Source organism: Seriola lalandi, unplaced genomic scaffold, assembly GCF_002814215.2.
Source record: "Seriola lalandi dorsalis isolate HSWRI2012SDOR001 ecotype SW California unplaced genomic scaffold, Sedor1 jcf7180002054671, whole genome shotgun sequence".
Classification (NCBI taxonomy): domain Eukaryota; kingdom Metazoa; phylum Chordata; class Actinopteri; order Carangiformes; family Carangidae; genus Seriola; species Seriola lalandi.
In genome coordinates, this window is record NW_019525224.1 from 510,447 (window position 1) to 526,718 (window position 16,272).

Below are 16,272 nucleotides of genomic sequence, written 5' to 3' on the forward strand. Positions count from 1 at the left end.
AACCAGAGAGGTGTGGAGCATGAGAGAGAATGATAATTTGAGAATACCATCAAACTTACTTTTCCTTTTTCCGTTTGTAACAGGCAGGTGTTTTTAATGTCACAATGATAAGAGGGAGGCAGGACACCTTGCATTCCACCATGCTAGCCCTCAGCACCTGCATCTTTATTCTTATACCAGCAGAAAGAGACGCACCATCTCAAGTTAAGTTCATTTGTGCAGCTTTCTTAATCACAGTTACAGTCTCACAAGGCTTCCTAACGCCCACAATATAGGAACAATGAATGCATGCGATGACCCCTTCAACCTTTAGACTGTCAATGAGCAAGAAAAACTCCCACTAAAACCTTGGGCTCCAATGTGAGTAGGTGTGTGAGCGAGAGCATTTGTCTGTGTATGTAGAAGAGAGAGAGAGAGAGAGAGAGAGAGAGAGAGAATGAGAAATGCCTTTGAAAACTTTTGATGGATTTGTTTACATGTTTTAGCTTTTGGAATAAATTAGATATGGTAAAATTTATTATGCGTAGTGCTGTTGTGTGATGGTGTTTAACTTTCTGAATAATAGTTTGGTAACACTGTTTCAGATGAGCTGTTGTAAATTAAGTTGAGGGGAGAAGAGATAAAGATAAAGAGAAGAAGGGAGGGGGAGCGATCTGAGAATAAAATAAGAGGAAAAGGCAGAAAGTAAGTAAGAAAGAAAAACTGTGCTGATACCACAAAGAAGAGAGTATTCTGGTCATGGTGGGAAACTAAGAGCAGCACAATTTGTTTTTCTGCAGAGTGTAGATCGCAGGCTTATCACATATACCTGGTATGTGACAAGCCTGTAGACCAGATCCTAAGAGAAAGCTGAAAGAACAACGAGACAGAAACTCCAACTCATGAGATGTCAAGAAACAATCTTGGCTTTACCTGCACATTTGTGTGTGTGTGTGTGTGTGTGTGTATGTGCGTGTGTGAGTACCATAGAGAAACAATGAGTCTGCATGTGTGTGCACAAACCTCATAAATCTTAACTAAAATAAACACAATTTGAAACAGCTGCACAGTTTTTGCCAGTTAATGAAAGTGATGTAGCTTAATAGCCTCGTGATATTGCCCCCATTTGTTCAGAGGGAGCTATCAGAGACTGAACAAGTGCCTTAAAAACACACACTCATCTCAATGTATTTCCAGTAGCTGTAGTTCGAATATAGTCAAATAAAAGGATGAAAGAAGTGAGTGAGTCATTTATCAAGCGTTTAACACAACGAGAGGTTTGTGGGGAAACAATTGAATTCATCATCCACCCCTTGACTTACGCTGTAATGAGTAAATTTTCATTAAAAGGAGGAAAGAGTTTCGTTGCTTAAATGGCACTGACAACTATAGCAGGTACGATGGTAAAGATTTAGGAAGCTGCTACCATTTTGGTAATTTGACCATATGCACTTTGCTAAAATTTTCACTCATAAAAAATACTCAAACACCTGTGTTCAATACAATAACAGGTGCAAACTTGTAATCCAACACTTACTCATATTTATTTATTTTTTTACTTGAGTCCATTTTCCAGCACAACTATAACACTGTTACTACAAACTCTTGAATCATGTAATTCTCAAAAAGAAAGAGAATAAGAAAATTTCTCAATGCTTTAATAGTTCTAAATTTTAAATTTTCAAATTTCCTGTAAAAGGGCAAATTTCACATATTTCACATTTAAAGTCCTTATATTTTATATAAAAGCTTCCTGGCTCTAGCTTCATGCTTAGTGTGCAGGCTTGTGAGTGGTATTGTTACGTCCACTGATGTTCTGGTGTGTTTTGTGTGTGTTGTTTTGTTCTCTCAGTGTGTTGCAGGTCTGTCATGCCCTCCCCTTAAAGTATCATTCTTCTCATTATAGCTATCTCCAAGACATTTACCAACATGCCGAACTATTTTTAAGCACTCTAAATTTAGCCATTAAAGAGCAAATGCCCCTCATAAAAAAATAGCCTTGTTCAATGTTATCATTTGTGCCATTTCAGATGAGTAAGTGGTTTTTTGGGGTGGAGTTAAGCTTCTGTTACATCAGCATAAGTGATGACTTCTGAGCTTTTTTTTTTAGATGATGCAATATTATGCATAGGCTGCTTAGGATATCAGTGTCTAAATTATTGAGTGTACATATGGATAATAGCCTTAGTGTGTGTAATCCATCATACCTCATCATGTATAGTTGGATTTCCTCATTCAGGCTGATATACTTTGGGCCATATGTTACAGCATGAGCTCCAATTCCAAAGTCCACTGTACCTATAAATCCCACTAGAGCTATAGCCAGTGAAACGGGGTGCCATATGGGCATAGATGCCATAATACGCCAAAAGCGACTGCACTGGACTCTGGGAAGAAAAAAAAAGCAAAATCAAATTTAAAGATTTAAAGCAACTGGATGAAGTTGAGTTTCAGGCCGTAACCCATTTGCCTGTGGGGCTTTTAATCCTAACTTTAATCTAGATTACATCCACATCTGGCATGTCCCTGCGTGCCTCCACATCCCTCTTGGACCCCATGGTGTGGCTGACCACTCTTGGCCCCACCCATTTTGGAGGCCACCCCAGAATTTGACAGCAAATGAGAGAATCGATTTGTCCCAGACCTGAAGACGTAGCATTAAGCAGAGCTTCTTTGGTTGCAGTGTATTACAGAAGATCCCCGTCTACAAACCTAAGATTTGTAGAGACGTGGCACCCGTCCAGGGTGGTGTAATTGTACACATGAAAACAAGGAGGTGATGTAAGAAGGGGATTGTCACAGAATTGTTGTTCTCAGAATACTTATCTGTGTGTGTCTGGCTCAGACAGCTGTTTCTGTTTCTTCTTCTCTCAGAAATGTTCATCTGCAGGATTCTGATTGAGCATCCTGGCCAAGGAGATTAGACCGTCATACCGAGAACAAACCAAAAAAACTACAGCCCAGAAAATGGATTTCTCTCAGATTACCAGGAGAGCTTTTATTTGGAGCCTTGCAAAGTACATTTCATGGTTGTTAGCGCTCATTCTCTTTCACTCATACACTTGCAAGCATGCTTTCTTTCTCTCCATCCTTTCATTTCCTCATCAGCTGATTAAAAAAAACAGTTTGGACCATAACTTCTGCAACATCTTCACTCAGTTTACCTGGAGTTCATAGTAGAGAATGGAGACACAGTCACCTCTTTGAGTCCAAGCATACAAACATACATGAGAGAGAGATGGATATACATCTTATATGAGCCAAAACTATCAGTTTGTTTATATTTCTTCTCAGAACATGGCTTCAAGCTTCTCAGAATTAAAGTAAGAGAGGAGCACATCTTTAAACTCTTGAAAAACTAAAAGTTGCAGTTGGACTTGTAAGTATTTTCACAGTGGAAGGAAAAGCAACTTTGGACTGAATATTGCATGTTTATGGAAGCAGCCGTATATACTAATATTGCTGCAGTGGCTTTCTGGCCCGTCAAACAAACTGGACCGTCCAATTTAAAGGGTTTAAAGTCTGTCAGTTTCTGTGCAGTCAGCAGTGTGCACACTTCTGCTCCTTATCATCAGACTGAAGAGCAAAGGAAATGTTTGTTTAATCTCCTTTGATCCAATGCAACGCAGATGCTTCACAACCATGTGGGGAATGAGACTATTGGAGCAACAGTCATTTGCAGTACTTTTACAGTACTTTTACAGCAAGACAGAGATGAACAGACTCATATGTTCTTGGAAGTTTTTGGACTGAGTCAATCATTGCAAGTACTGTTCAGAAAGCTGCTGCTGGAAGGCTGTGGTTATTATTTCCTGCAGCTTCACCGCCTTTCCCCAGCAGAGCCAGGGATTCCAGTGAGTGCACACTATCCTTGTCTAGACGTAATCCAAGTCCAGTTGGAGCTGAGTCGAACCCTCCTCCTTCACTTCCCGCCTCCTGCAGCTCCCCGGTGGCAGCGGCAGCAGCAGCGGCAGCACATTCCTCTTTGAACAATCGGTCATGCTCCATCTTGAGCTCTTGGTAGGAGCGGGAGAACATGTGGAAGATGGATGTAGCAGGGAAGGCCATGATGAGGATCCCACTGAGGATGCTGCTCAGTGCTACAACCTGTCCTGGAATGGACCGTGGCACCATGTCGCCGTAGCCTACCGTCGTCATGGAGATAATGGCCCACCAGTAGGAGGCAGGGATGCTGCTGAAGTCATGGGCACCCGTGAGCTCACTCTCAGCCAAGTGGACCAGCGGGGAGAAGAGGGTGACAGCCACGCAGAGGAAAAGCAGAAGGAGGCCGAACTCCCGGGTGCTGCGTCTGACCGTCAGCCCGAGCGTCTGCAGGCCAAGAGAGTGGCGAGCCAGCCGCATCACGTAGAGAATCCTCAGCGCCCGCAAGATCCTCAACACCAGGCCCAGCTTGTCCAAGTAGCCCTTACCTCCTCCTGGCCTCTCGTGCTCCAGGGCTGGGTCTTCCTCTTTCACCACCAGGGAGACGTAGTAGGGAAGGATGGCCATGGCGTCGATGATGTTGAGTGGCCCGCGGAGGAAGTCCAGCTTGCTGCGGGCCTGAATGAACCGCAGGATGAACTCCAGGGAGAACCAGGCTACACACACCGTCTCTATGATGAACATGTTGTAGCACTTGGAGGAACATTCACCCTGAGGTAGAGAGGAAAGGAGAGAGGGATGGAGGGAGGGTTAGACAGGAAGCAAGACGGATGGGAAGAGGGCATGGGGAGATGGAGAGAAGACAAAAATCCTGAGGTCAGATAATCACCCTCGATAATCATTAATAAATCATGAGCTACTGTCGCTCAGTATGCTAAAGCTACTGCAGCAGCACTGATAGATAATACAGTGACACAATCAATCAATTATTTCATTAGGGCAGGTTTCAAAGATTAATATGACACTCAGTGGGAGAGGTGACAGAAAGCAATCAGGCTTGTATGCCCTCTAACCACAGTACCAAGGAAGACCAATGCAATAATAAAAACCCCTATGTGACAATACAGAGGAGAATTTGGAGGATTTTGGAGCAGAAAACTACTGTCTTCAAAGCTTTTGTCCCATGGCATCACACAAAGTTCTTTATTCCACCTCCTCACACTTCCAAATCCCACTGCAGAAAATTTAAATATAAGCAGTTAATCTGCTTCTAATTATTTTTTGATGCATAAGAAAAAAGCGATCTAATTGCACTGGTTTATAAAGCAGCAACCACCACTGAACAAAGACACTGAATACATTTCCTTAAAAAGTTGATGCAGGCTCCAGAAAAACTCAAGGTGTTGGATTCAGTTTGAAAATACAGAGCTCACCTGGAAATAAGTTTGATTCCACAAATCACAGTCTCAATAGATAATTTAATACTTCTAATGTTTGTCCTGTTTGCACAATGAAAGTTATTGTTGCATTAAAAGAATATTTATTCATTTTGGAAGTGTTTGCCTAAGTCATTGGGTCTCTTAAGGCAAGGATGTACTTGAAACAAACTAATTTGTATAGGTTATTCCAAGTTTTATACATGAATCTGTCACCCATGACTCATTTTAGAATTTCTGCCTGATCAGTTGTTGACATATGGACGTTTTAAGGTGGCCATGATACCAGATTAATTGCCTGAATTATCATTTTATTGAATAGACTTTAGTTAAATTGTCACAGGACAAAACTTTCTATCATTGTCATGTTTAAAATAATAAATACTTGACTAAGGTTAATGAACAATCATGGTCATGATTAAAAGAACCCAGGCCTTGAGTGTCAGTATGGATGGACTGCGATCAGTGGTCTTCCCAGTCAAAGTTAGACATTTTTTTAATAAATGCATTCACCCCAGCCACCTTCCTTCAGTGGACCTTGTAGCTTTACAATATCGCTCTACCTCCTCCTTTTCTCCTCCAGTAGAACAGCCATGAGAGCCACTGGAGGTCTTTGTCAGTTGAAGATAAACATATTTCATAACTGGGCATTTTCTGAAACAACTGATGCTGTCATTTTTCTTGGGAGGACAGCCACCTCAGGCTACACCCTGTTGTCCTTCTGGATTTTCTGGCTGCTGCTACTGACAAAGATGCTGAAGAGTGACAAACACACTCAAGGCCTTAAAATGTCCCTTCAGCAACGCAGAAACAGACAAAGTGTCCATATTTCTGTCTCCTTTGTTTCTCAGGTAGATCAAAGATGTTCTTACGTCCTTTTCTCGAGCGATTGTTTTTTTCTTATGTTGTGCAAGTGAAACTGCAACAGAAAACATTAAAATGCTGAATATGAGACTACATGACATTATATTTATTACGAGGTGGACATTACTTGTGTTTTCTCTGAGCCTCTTCTTTCATTAGCGTCTCCCCATTTTCTCATCTTTTCTCACTGTTCACTCTTCACATTCATCTCTGTGCTAAAACTCTCATCTATTTTCTTTCCCTCATCCTTCTTTTCTCTCTCTGCCACCCTCTCCTTTCTCCTCCTGCCTCTGTCTCCACCTTCTCATCACTCATTCTGTTTTCTCCTCCATCTCCCTCTCTAGACTCCCTCCCTCTCATCCTTCATTCTGTGTTTTCCCCTCACACTGTTCTCTTTCTGCTTTAACTCCTTCATTCATTCAGTGTTCCTCTGAGAGAAACTCAACTCCTTTTCACTGTTTCTCTATGCATGAAGCATTCTTCACAAACGTGTACCTTTCCTCTCCCTCTCATTTATCACTCGTGTCCATTCTGCCTTGCTCACTGATTACTCATTCTACTGTGACTCTTAGCCTTTCACCTCATTCCTACAGTGACATCTATCTGCATATCTCCTTCATGCTTTTAAGTGTAAATTACAGCGACACCGGTGGTAGAGATAATATTAGAAGTCATGGTCTGTATCTGTCCCATTATAAGAGCTACAATTGTATGACTGTTGACATCATTTATGCCTTACTATACTTTGACGTTTTTTTTACATTTTTTGCAGTACTATACTATGACGTTTTATGCCATTTTTATGACTTACTATAATATGACGTTTTTTGACTTTTTATACCTTACTATAGTATGACGTTTTATGCTGTTTTTTTGCCTTATTATACTATGGCGTTTTTATGCCTTATTATACTATGACATTTTTTGCAGTACTATACTATGATGTTTTTATGCCTTACATTACTATGATGTTTTTATGCCTTAGTATGCTATGACGTTTTTTGACATTTTCATACCTTACTATACTATGACGTGTTTTTACTTTTTATACTTTACTATACTATGACGTTTTTTGACATTTTTATACCTTACTATACTATGACGTTTTTATGCCTTATTATATTATGACATTTTTTGCAGTACTATACTATGATGTTTTTATGCCTTACATTACTATGATGTTTTTATGCCTTAGTATACTATGACGTTTTTGACATTTTCATACCTTACTATACTATGACATTTTTTGACTTTTTATTCTTTACTATACTATGACGTATTACACCATAGTATACTATAACATTTTGGAAATTTTATGCCTTACTATGCTATGATTTTTTATGCCATTTTTTTGTCTTACTATATTTTGACGTTTTTGACATTTTTTGCAGTACTGTAATATGATGTTTTTTGACATTTTTTGCAGTACTATTCTATGACGTTTTTTGACATTTTTATGGCTTACTATACTATGATGTTTAATGCCTTACTATACTATGATGCGTTTTGCCATTTTTGTGCCTTACTATACTATAACATTTTATACCATAGTATACTATAACGTTTTTTTAACCATTTTTTGCAATATTATACTATGACTTTTTATGCCTTGCTATATTATGACGTTTTTTGACTTTTTTGCCTTATTATACTATGGCTTTTATATGCCTTAGTGTACTATGACGTTTTTTGGACATTTTTTAGCTTACTATACTATAACATTTTATACCTTAGTATACTATAACGTTTTTTTTAAACATTTTTTGCAATATTATACTATGACTTTTTATGCCTTATAATAATATGACTTTTTTGAAATTTTTATGCTGGACTATACTATGTCGTTTTTTGTCATTTTTATGACTTCTTATGCTATGACGTTTTTTGCCTTTTTTTGCCTTACTGTACTATTGCGTTTTTATACCATACTATACTATGACGTTTTTTTGACATTTTATGCCTTACTATACTATGGGGTTTTTATGCCTTACTACACTATGATGTTTGTTGACATTTTATGCAATACTATACCATGGCGTTTTTATGACTTACTTGACTATGATGTTTTTTGCCTTTTTCATGCCTTTAATATACTATGACGTTTTTATGCCTTGCTTACTAGGGTTGAGGGTAGTACAATGGCTCGTCAAGGGTTGCCTTTCATTCCAAGGGTTGTTGGTTCGAACCCTGTCCCTGTGTCATTTTTATGCCATAGTATAGTATAACATTTTTGGCAATATTATGCCTTACTTTGCTATGATGTTTTTGACATTTTTTGCAATACTATACTATGACGTTTTTATGCCTTGCTATATTATGAAGTTTTTTGACTTTTTTGCCTTATTATACTATGGCGTTTATATGCCTTAGTGTACTATGACGTTTTTTGGACATTTTTTGGCTTAGTATACTATAACATTTTTGGCAATTTTATGCCTTACTATGCTATGACGTTTTATGCTGTTTTTTTTGCCTTACTGTACTATGACGTTTTTTTTTACCATTTTTTTGCAATATTATATTCTGACGTTTTTATGCCTTACAATAATATGACATTTTTTGCCTTACTGTGCTATGATGTGTTCATACCATACTATACTATAACGTTTTTTGAAATTTTTTGCCTTACTAAACTAGGACGTTTTATGCTGTTTTCATGACTTACTATACTATGACCTTTGTTGACTTTTTTGCCTTACTATACTATGGCATTTTTATGCCTTACTATACTATGACGTTTTTTGACATTTTCATACCTTACTATACTATGACGTTTTTTTGACATTTTTTGCCTCACTGTTAAATGATGTCTTTGTGCTTTACTATACTCTGATGTTTGTAAAATTTACTATAATATTATTTTCTAAGAGTCTTAAGGGTAGTACAGTGGTTAGAAAGGTAGCCTTTCATGCCAAGGGTTGTTGGATCGAATCCTGTCGTCGGACATCTCATGTCGTGTTTGCATGTTATGTCTGTCCCTGGAGCATTCCCCTCTACAAACTCCATCTGTAGTATGACATTTTATGTCATAGTTTACTATAACATTTTTGGCAATTTAATGCCTAATTATACTATGATGTTTTTTGACATTTTTTGCAATACTAAACTATGATGTTTTTTGACATTTTTTGCAATACTAAACTATGACGTTTTACGCTTTACTATACTATGACATTTGTAAAATTAACTATACTATTATCTCCTGACAGTGCTAGGCTAGTACAATGGTTTGAAGGGTTGCCTTTCATTCCAAGGGTTGTTAGTTCGGATCCTGTCTGCGGTCATCTTGTGTGTAGTTTGCACATTATCTCCATCCATGAACGGTTACCCTCTACAAACTCCAGCTGTAGTATGACATTTTATGCCATAGTATATTATAACATTTTTTGCAATTTTATATCTTACTATGCTATGACGTTTTTTTGACATTTTTTGCCTCACTGTACAATGATGTCTTTGTGCTTCACCATACTCTGATGTTTGTAAAATTTACTATAATATTACTTTCTGACAGTCTAAAGGGTAGTACAGTGGTTAGAAAGGTAGCCTTTCATGCCAAGGGTTGTTGGATCGAATCCTGTCGCGGGACATCTCGTGTCGTGTTTGCACGTTATGTCTGTACCTGGATGATTCCCCTCTACAAACTCAATTAATAGTATGACATTTTATGTCATAGTTTACTATAACATTTTTGGCAATTTAATGCCTAATTATACTATGATGTTTTTTGACATTTTTTGCAATACTAAACTATGAGGTTTTATTCTTTACTATACTATGACATTTGTAAAATTTACTATACTATTACCTCTTGGCACGGTTCATGCTAGTACAGTGGTTTGAAGGGTTGCCTTTCATTCCAAGGGTTGTTAGTTCGGATCCTGTCTGCGGTCATCTTGTGTGTAGTTTGCACATTATCTCCATCCATGAACGGTTACCCTCTACAAACTCCAGCTGTAGTATGACATTTTATGCCATAGTATATTATAACATTTTTGGCAATTTTATGTCTTACTATGCTATGACATTTTTTTGAAATTTTTTGCCACACTGTACTATGATGTCTTTGTGCTTCACAATACCCTGATGTTTATAAAATTTACTATAATATTACTTGCTGACAGGCTTGAGGGTAGTATAGTGTTTAGAAGGGTTGCCTTACATTCTAAGGGTTGTTGGTTCGAATCCCGTGTTGAGTTTGAACATTATGTCTGTCCCTGGCTGATTCCCCTCTACAAACTCCATCTGTAGTATGACATTTTTGGCAATTTAATTCCCAATTATACTATAATGTTTACTATAATATTACCAGCTAATAGGGTTGAGGGTAGTACAGTGGTTAGAAGGGTTACCTTTCATTCCAAAGACTGTTGGTTCAAATCTATCTTGGGACATTTTGTGTGGAGTTTGCACATTATCTCGTCAATAAATGGTTTCATGCCTTACTATACTATGACGTTTTTTGACATTTTTATGCCATACTACACTATGACGTTTTTTTGACATTTTAAAGCCTTACTATACCATGACATTTTATGACTTACTATACTATAACGTTTTTTTTCCATTTTTATGCCATACTATACTATGACGTTTTTTGCCATTTTTATGCCATACTATACTATGACGTTTCATGCCTTACTATACTATGATGCTTTTGGCCATTTTTATGCCTTATTATACTATGACGTTTTTTACCATTTTTATGCCATACTATACTATGATGTTTTTTTTGCCATTTTTATGCCTTACTATACTATGACGTTTTATGCCTTAATATACTATGAAGTTTTTTGACATTTTTATGCCATGCTATACTATGATGTTTTATGCCGCTTTTATGACTTACTATACTATGACGGTTTTTGACTTTTTATGCCTTGCCATTTTTATGCCTCACTATACTATGACGTTTTTTGACATTTTTGTGCCTTGCCATTTTTATGGTTACTATACTATGACGTTTCATGCATTAATATAATATGATGCTTTTTGCCATTTTTATGCCTTATGATACTATGACGTTTTTTGACATACTTGTGCCTTGCCATTTTTATGCCATACTATACTATGACGTTTCATGCCTTACTATACTATGATGCTTTTGGCCATTTTTATGCCTTATTATACTATGACGTTTTTTACCATTTTTATGCCATACTATACTATGATGTTTTTTTTGCCATTTTTATGCCTTACTATACTATGACGTTTTATGCCTTAATATACTATGAAGTTTTTTGACATTTTTATGCCTTACTATACTATGACATTTTATGCCTTAATATACTATGAAGTTTTTTGTCATTTTTATGCCATTATATACTATGACGTTTTATGCCTTACTATACTATGACGTTTTTGGATATTTTTATGCCTTATTATACTTTGACGTTTTTTGATGTTTTTTCGCCTTACTATACTATGACATTTCATGCCTTACTATACTATGATGTTTTTTGCCATTTTTATGCCTTACTATACTATGACGTTTTTTGACATTTTTGTGCCTTTCCATTTTTATGCCTTACTATCCTATGACGTTTCATGCATTACTATAATATGACGTTTTTTGACATTTTTATGCCTTACTATACTATGACGTTTCATGCCTTACTATACTATGATGATTTTTGCCATTTTTATGCCTTACTATACTATGACGTTTTTTTGCCATTTTTATGCCTTACTTACTATGACATTTTATGCCATAGTATACTATGACGTTTTTTGATGTTTTTTCGCCTTACTATACTATGACGATTCATGCCTTACTATACTATGATGCTTTTTGCCATTTTTATGCCTTACTATACTATGATGTTTTTTGACATTTTTATGGCTTACTATATTATGACGTTTCATGCACTACTATAATATGATGTTTTTTGCCATTTTTATGCCATACTATACTATGACGTTTTTTGCCATTTTTATGCCTTACTATACTATGGCATTTTCTTTTCATTTTTATGCCTTACTATACTTTGACGTTTCATGCCTTACTATACTATCAAGTTTTTTGACATTTTTATGCCTTACTATACTATGACGTTTCATGCCTTACTATACTATGACGTTTTCGGATGTTTTTTCGCCTTACTATATTATGACGTTTTTGGATATTTTTATGCCTTATTATACTATGACGTTTTTTGATGTTTTTTCGCCTTACTATACAATGACGTTTTATGCCATACTATACTATGAAGTTTTTTGACATTTTTATGCCTTACTATACTATGACGTTTCATGCCTTATTATACTATGACATTTTTTAACATTTTTATGCCATGCTATACTATGATGTTTTATGCCGCTTTTATGACTTACTATACTATGACGGTTTTTGACTTTTTATGCCTTGCCATTTTTATGCCTTACTATACTATGACGTTTTTTGACATTTTTGTGCCTTGCCATTTTTATGCCTTACTATACTATGACGTTTCATGCATTAATATAATATGATGCTTTTTGCCATTTTTATGCCTTATGATACTATGACGTTTTTTGACATTTTTATGCCATACTATACTATGACGTTTTATGCCATAATATACTATGACGTTTTTTGACATTTTTATGCCATACTATACTATGACGTTTTTTGACATTTTTATGCCTTACTATACGATGACGTTTTTTGACATTTTCATACCTAACTATACTATGACGTTTTATGCCATAATATACTATGACGTTTTTTGACATTTTTATGCCATACTATACTATGACGTTTCATGCCTTACTATACTATGATGCTTTTTGACATTTTTATGCCTAACTATACTATGACGTTTTTTGACATTTTTGTGCCTTTCCATTCTTATGCCTTACTATACTATGACGTTTCATGCCTTACTATACTATGACGTTTTTTGCCATTTTTATGCCATACTATACTATGACGTTTTTTTTTCATTTTATGCCATGATATACTATGACGTTTTTTGCCATTTTTATGCCATACTATACTATGACGTTTTTTTTTCATTTTATGCCATGATATACTATGACGTTTTTTGACATTTTTGTGCCTTGCCATTTTTATGCCTTACTATACTATGACGTTTTATGCCTTAATATACTATGAAGTTTTTTGACATTTTTATGCCTTACTATACTATGACGTTTTATGCCTTACTATACTATGAAGTTTTTTTACATTTTTATGCCATACTATACTAAGATGTTTTTGACATTTTTATGGCTTACTATGCTATGACGTTTCATGCATTACTATACTATGAAGTTTTTTGCCATTTTTATGCTTTACTATACTATGACGTTTTATGCCTTACTATACTATGATGCTTTTCGACATTTTTATGCCATACTATACTAAGATGTTTTTTGACATTTTTATGGCTTACTATGCTATGACGTTTCATGCATTACTATACTATGAAGTTTTTTGCCATTTTTATGCTTTACTATACTATGACGTTTTATGCCTTACTATACTATGACGTTTTTTTGCCATTTTTATGCCTTACTATACTATGACGTTTCATGCCTTACTATACTATGATGCTTTTTTGCCATTTTTATGCCTTACTATACTATGACGTTTCATGCATTACTATACTATGATGCTTTTTTGCCATTTTTATGCCATACTATACTATGATGTTTTATGCCGCTTTTATGACTTACTATACTATGACGTTTTTTGACTCTTTATATCAAACTATACTATAATGTTTTATGCCGTTTCATGACTTACTATACTATGACATTTTATGCCATAGTATACTATAACATTTTTGGCAATTTTATGCCTTACTATAGTATGACCTTTTTTGACATTTTTTGCAATACTATACTATGATGTTTTCTAGCTTACTATACTAGGAAGGTTTTTGACATTTTTATACCTTACTATACTATGGCATTTTTATGCCTTACTATACTATGATATTTTATGCCATAGTATACTATAACATTTTTGGCAATTTTATGCCTTACTATAGTATGACCTTTTTTGACATTTTTTGCAATACTATACTATGATGTTTTTTACTTACTATACTAGGACGGTTTTTGACATTTTTATACCTTACTATACTATGGCGTTTTTATGCCTTACTATAATATGACTTTCTATGCCATACTATAATATAACATTTTTGGCAATTTTATGCCTTACTAATGTATGACGTTTTTTGACATTTTTTGCCTTACTATACTATGACATTTTATGCCATAATATACGATAAGATTTTTGGCAATTTTATGCCTTATTTTGCTATGACGTTTTATGACATTATTATATCTTCCTATAGTATGACGTTTTATGCCGTTTTTATGACTCACCATATTATGACGTTTTTTTACTTTTTTGCCCTACTATACTATGAGGTTTTATGCTTTAGTATACTATAATATTTTTGGCAATTTTATGCCTTACTATGCTATGACGTTTTTGACTTTTTGCTTTACTATACTATGATGTGTTTGTGCTTCAGTGTACTGTGACGTTTTTAAAATGTACTATAATGTTACCTGCTGTTTTTATTTTTATAATCTACTATGGTATGACGTTTTTTGATTCTTTTGTCTTACTATACTATGACGTTTTTTTACTATGACATTTTATGCTTTAGTATACTATAATATTTTTGGAAATTTTATGCCTTACTATGCTATGACGTTTTTCACTTTTTTGCCTTACTATACTATGGCTATTTATCTCACAGTATACTATGACGTTTTTTAACAATTTTATGCCTTACTATATCATGGCATTTTTTGCCTAACTATACTATGACGTTTTATGCCTTTATATACTATGACCATTTTTGGCAATTTTATGCCCTTTTATACTATGATGTTTTATTCCTTACATTACTGTGATGTTTTTATGCCTCAATCTACTATACATTTTTTTACATTTTATGCCTTACTATAGTATGAGACTTTTATTGTGACTAGCTAGTTAGTGCAGTGGTTACAGCTGTTCTCTTGCAGTCAGAAGATTCTGAGTTTGAATCCTGGTCAAAGCACCTTTCTGTGTGGAGTTTCCCTTTTCCACCTATACCCATGTAATATAGTAAGGTGTTCTATGCCTTACTACACTATGAAGTTTTTAGAAATTTTTATCCCTTACTATCCTATGACGTTTTATACCTTAATATACTTTGACGTCTTTTGTTTTTTTTTCTCCCTCACTATACTATGATGTTTTATGCGTTTTTATATGCATACATGCATACATTTTATGACATACTATACTATGATGTTTATTAAATTTTTATGCTTTATTATACTATGTTGTTTTATGCCTTACTATACTGTGACGTTTTCTGATATATTATCCATTACTATAGTCTGATGTTATTTGACGTTTTTATGCCTTACCATACTTTGATATTTTTATGCCTAGTATACAATGACCTGTTTATGAGATAGCATGATGGTGAAGTGGTTACAACTGTCGTCTTGCATTCAGAAGGGGCTGTGTTTGAATCCCGGTCCTGGCGCCTTTCATTGTTGAGTTTGCATGTTCTCCCTGTACCTGTATGGGTTCTTTCCAGGTACTCCAGCTTCCTCACACAATCCAGAAACATGCACAACAGGGTTAATTATAATGCATTAGTATACTGTGACTTTTTATGCCTTAGTATACTATGACTTTTTATACCTTAGTATACTATGAATTTTTATGCCTAACTATAGCATGACTTGATGGGGTGGCACGGTGTTGCAGTGGTTTGAACTGTTGCCTCACATCGAGAACATTCTGGGTCTGAATCTCTGGCCTGCGGGCTGACACTCACTGACGTTAACACCTGTATCATAACAGCAAATAAATAAAATTTAATAAAATTTTTCTAATGTGGCTCAAGTCTTTGTCAGAATATACGGCTTTCGGCAGTAAACAAGCTCTCTGGTTATATAAAAGAGATCAATTAATGTTCGTGAGTGTTGTGTTTTCCATCCCAAGTATGTTTAAATCAAATTCTTAAGACTTGAAAATAAAACAGATTTCCATCTGTGCCTCATTTCAGCTTTTTCATCATCATAATTGCAACATTATCGGAATGTTTTGTGCTGCTGTACATAAGTGACAACAAAATGCCTCATGAATGAGCACTGAATCAAACTT

The 16,272-nt window shown here is 35.4% G+C and overlaps 1 protein-coding gene across 1 annotated transcript in view; it reads right to left on the reverse strand.

Moving 5' to 3' along the window:
• Window positions 1-2,947: 2,947 nt before the first annotated feature.
• kcng4a (potassium voltage-gated channel, subfamily G, member 4a) overlaps window positions 2,948-16,272 on the reverse strand; it is a 29,761-nt gene continuing 16,436 nt past the window's right edge. Inside the window, exon 4 of the mRNA XM_023421244.2 lies at window positions 2,948-4,632. Coding sequence (XP_023277012.1) covers window positions 3,754-4,632 — 879 coding nt within the window. The 3' untranslated portion in view covers window positions 2,948-3,753. The remainder of the gene's footprint in view (window positions 4,633-16,272) is intronic.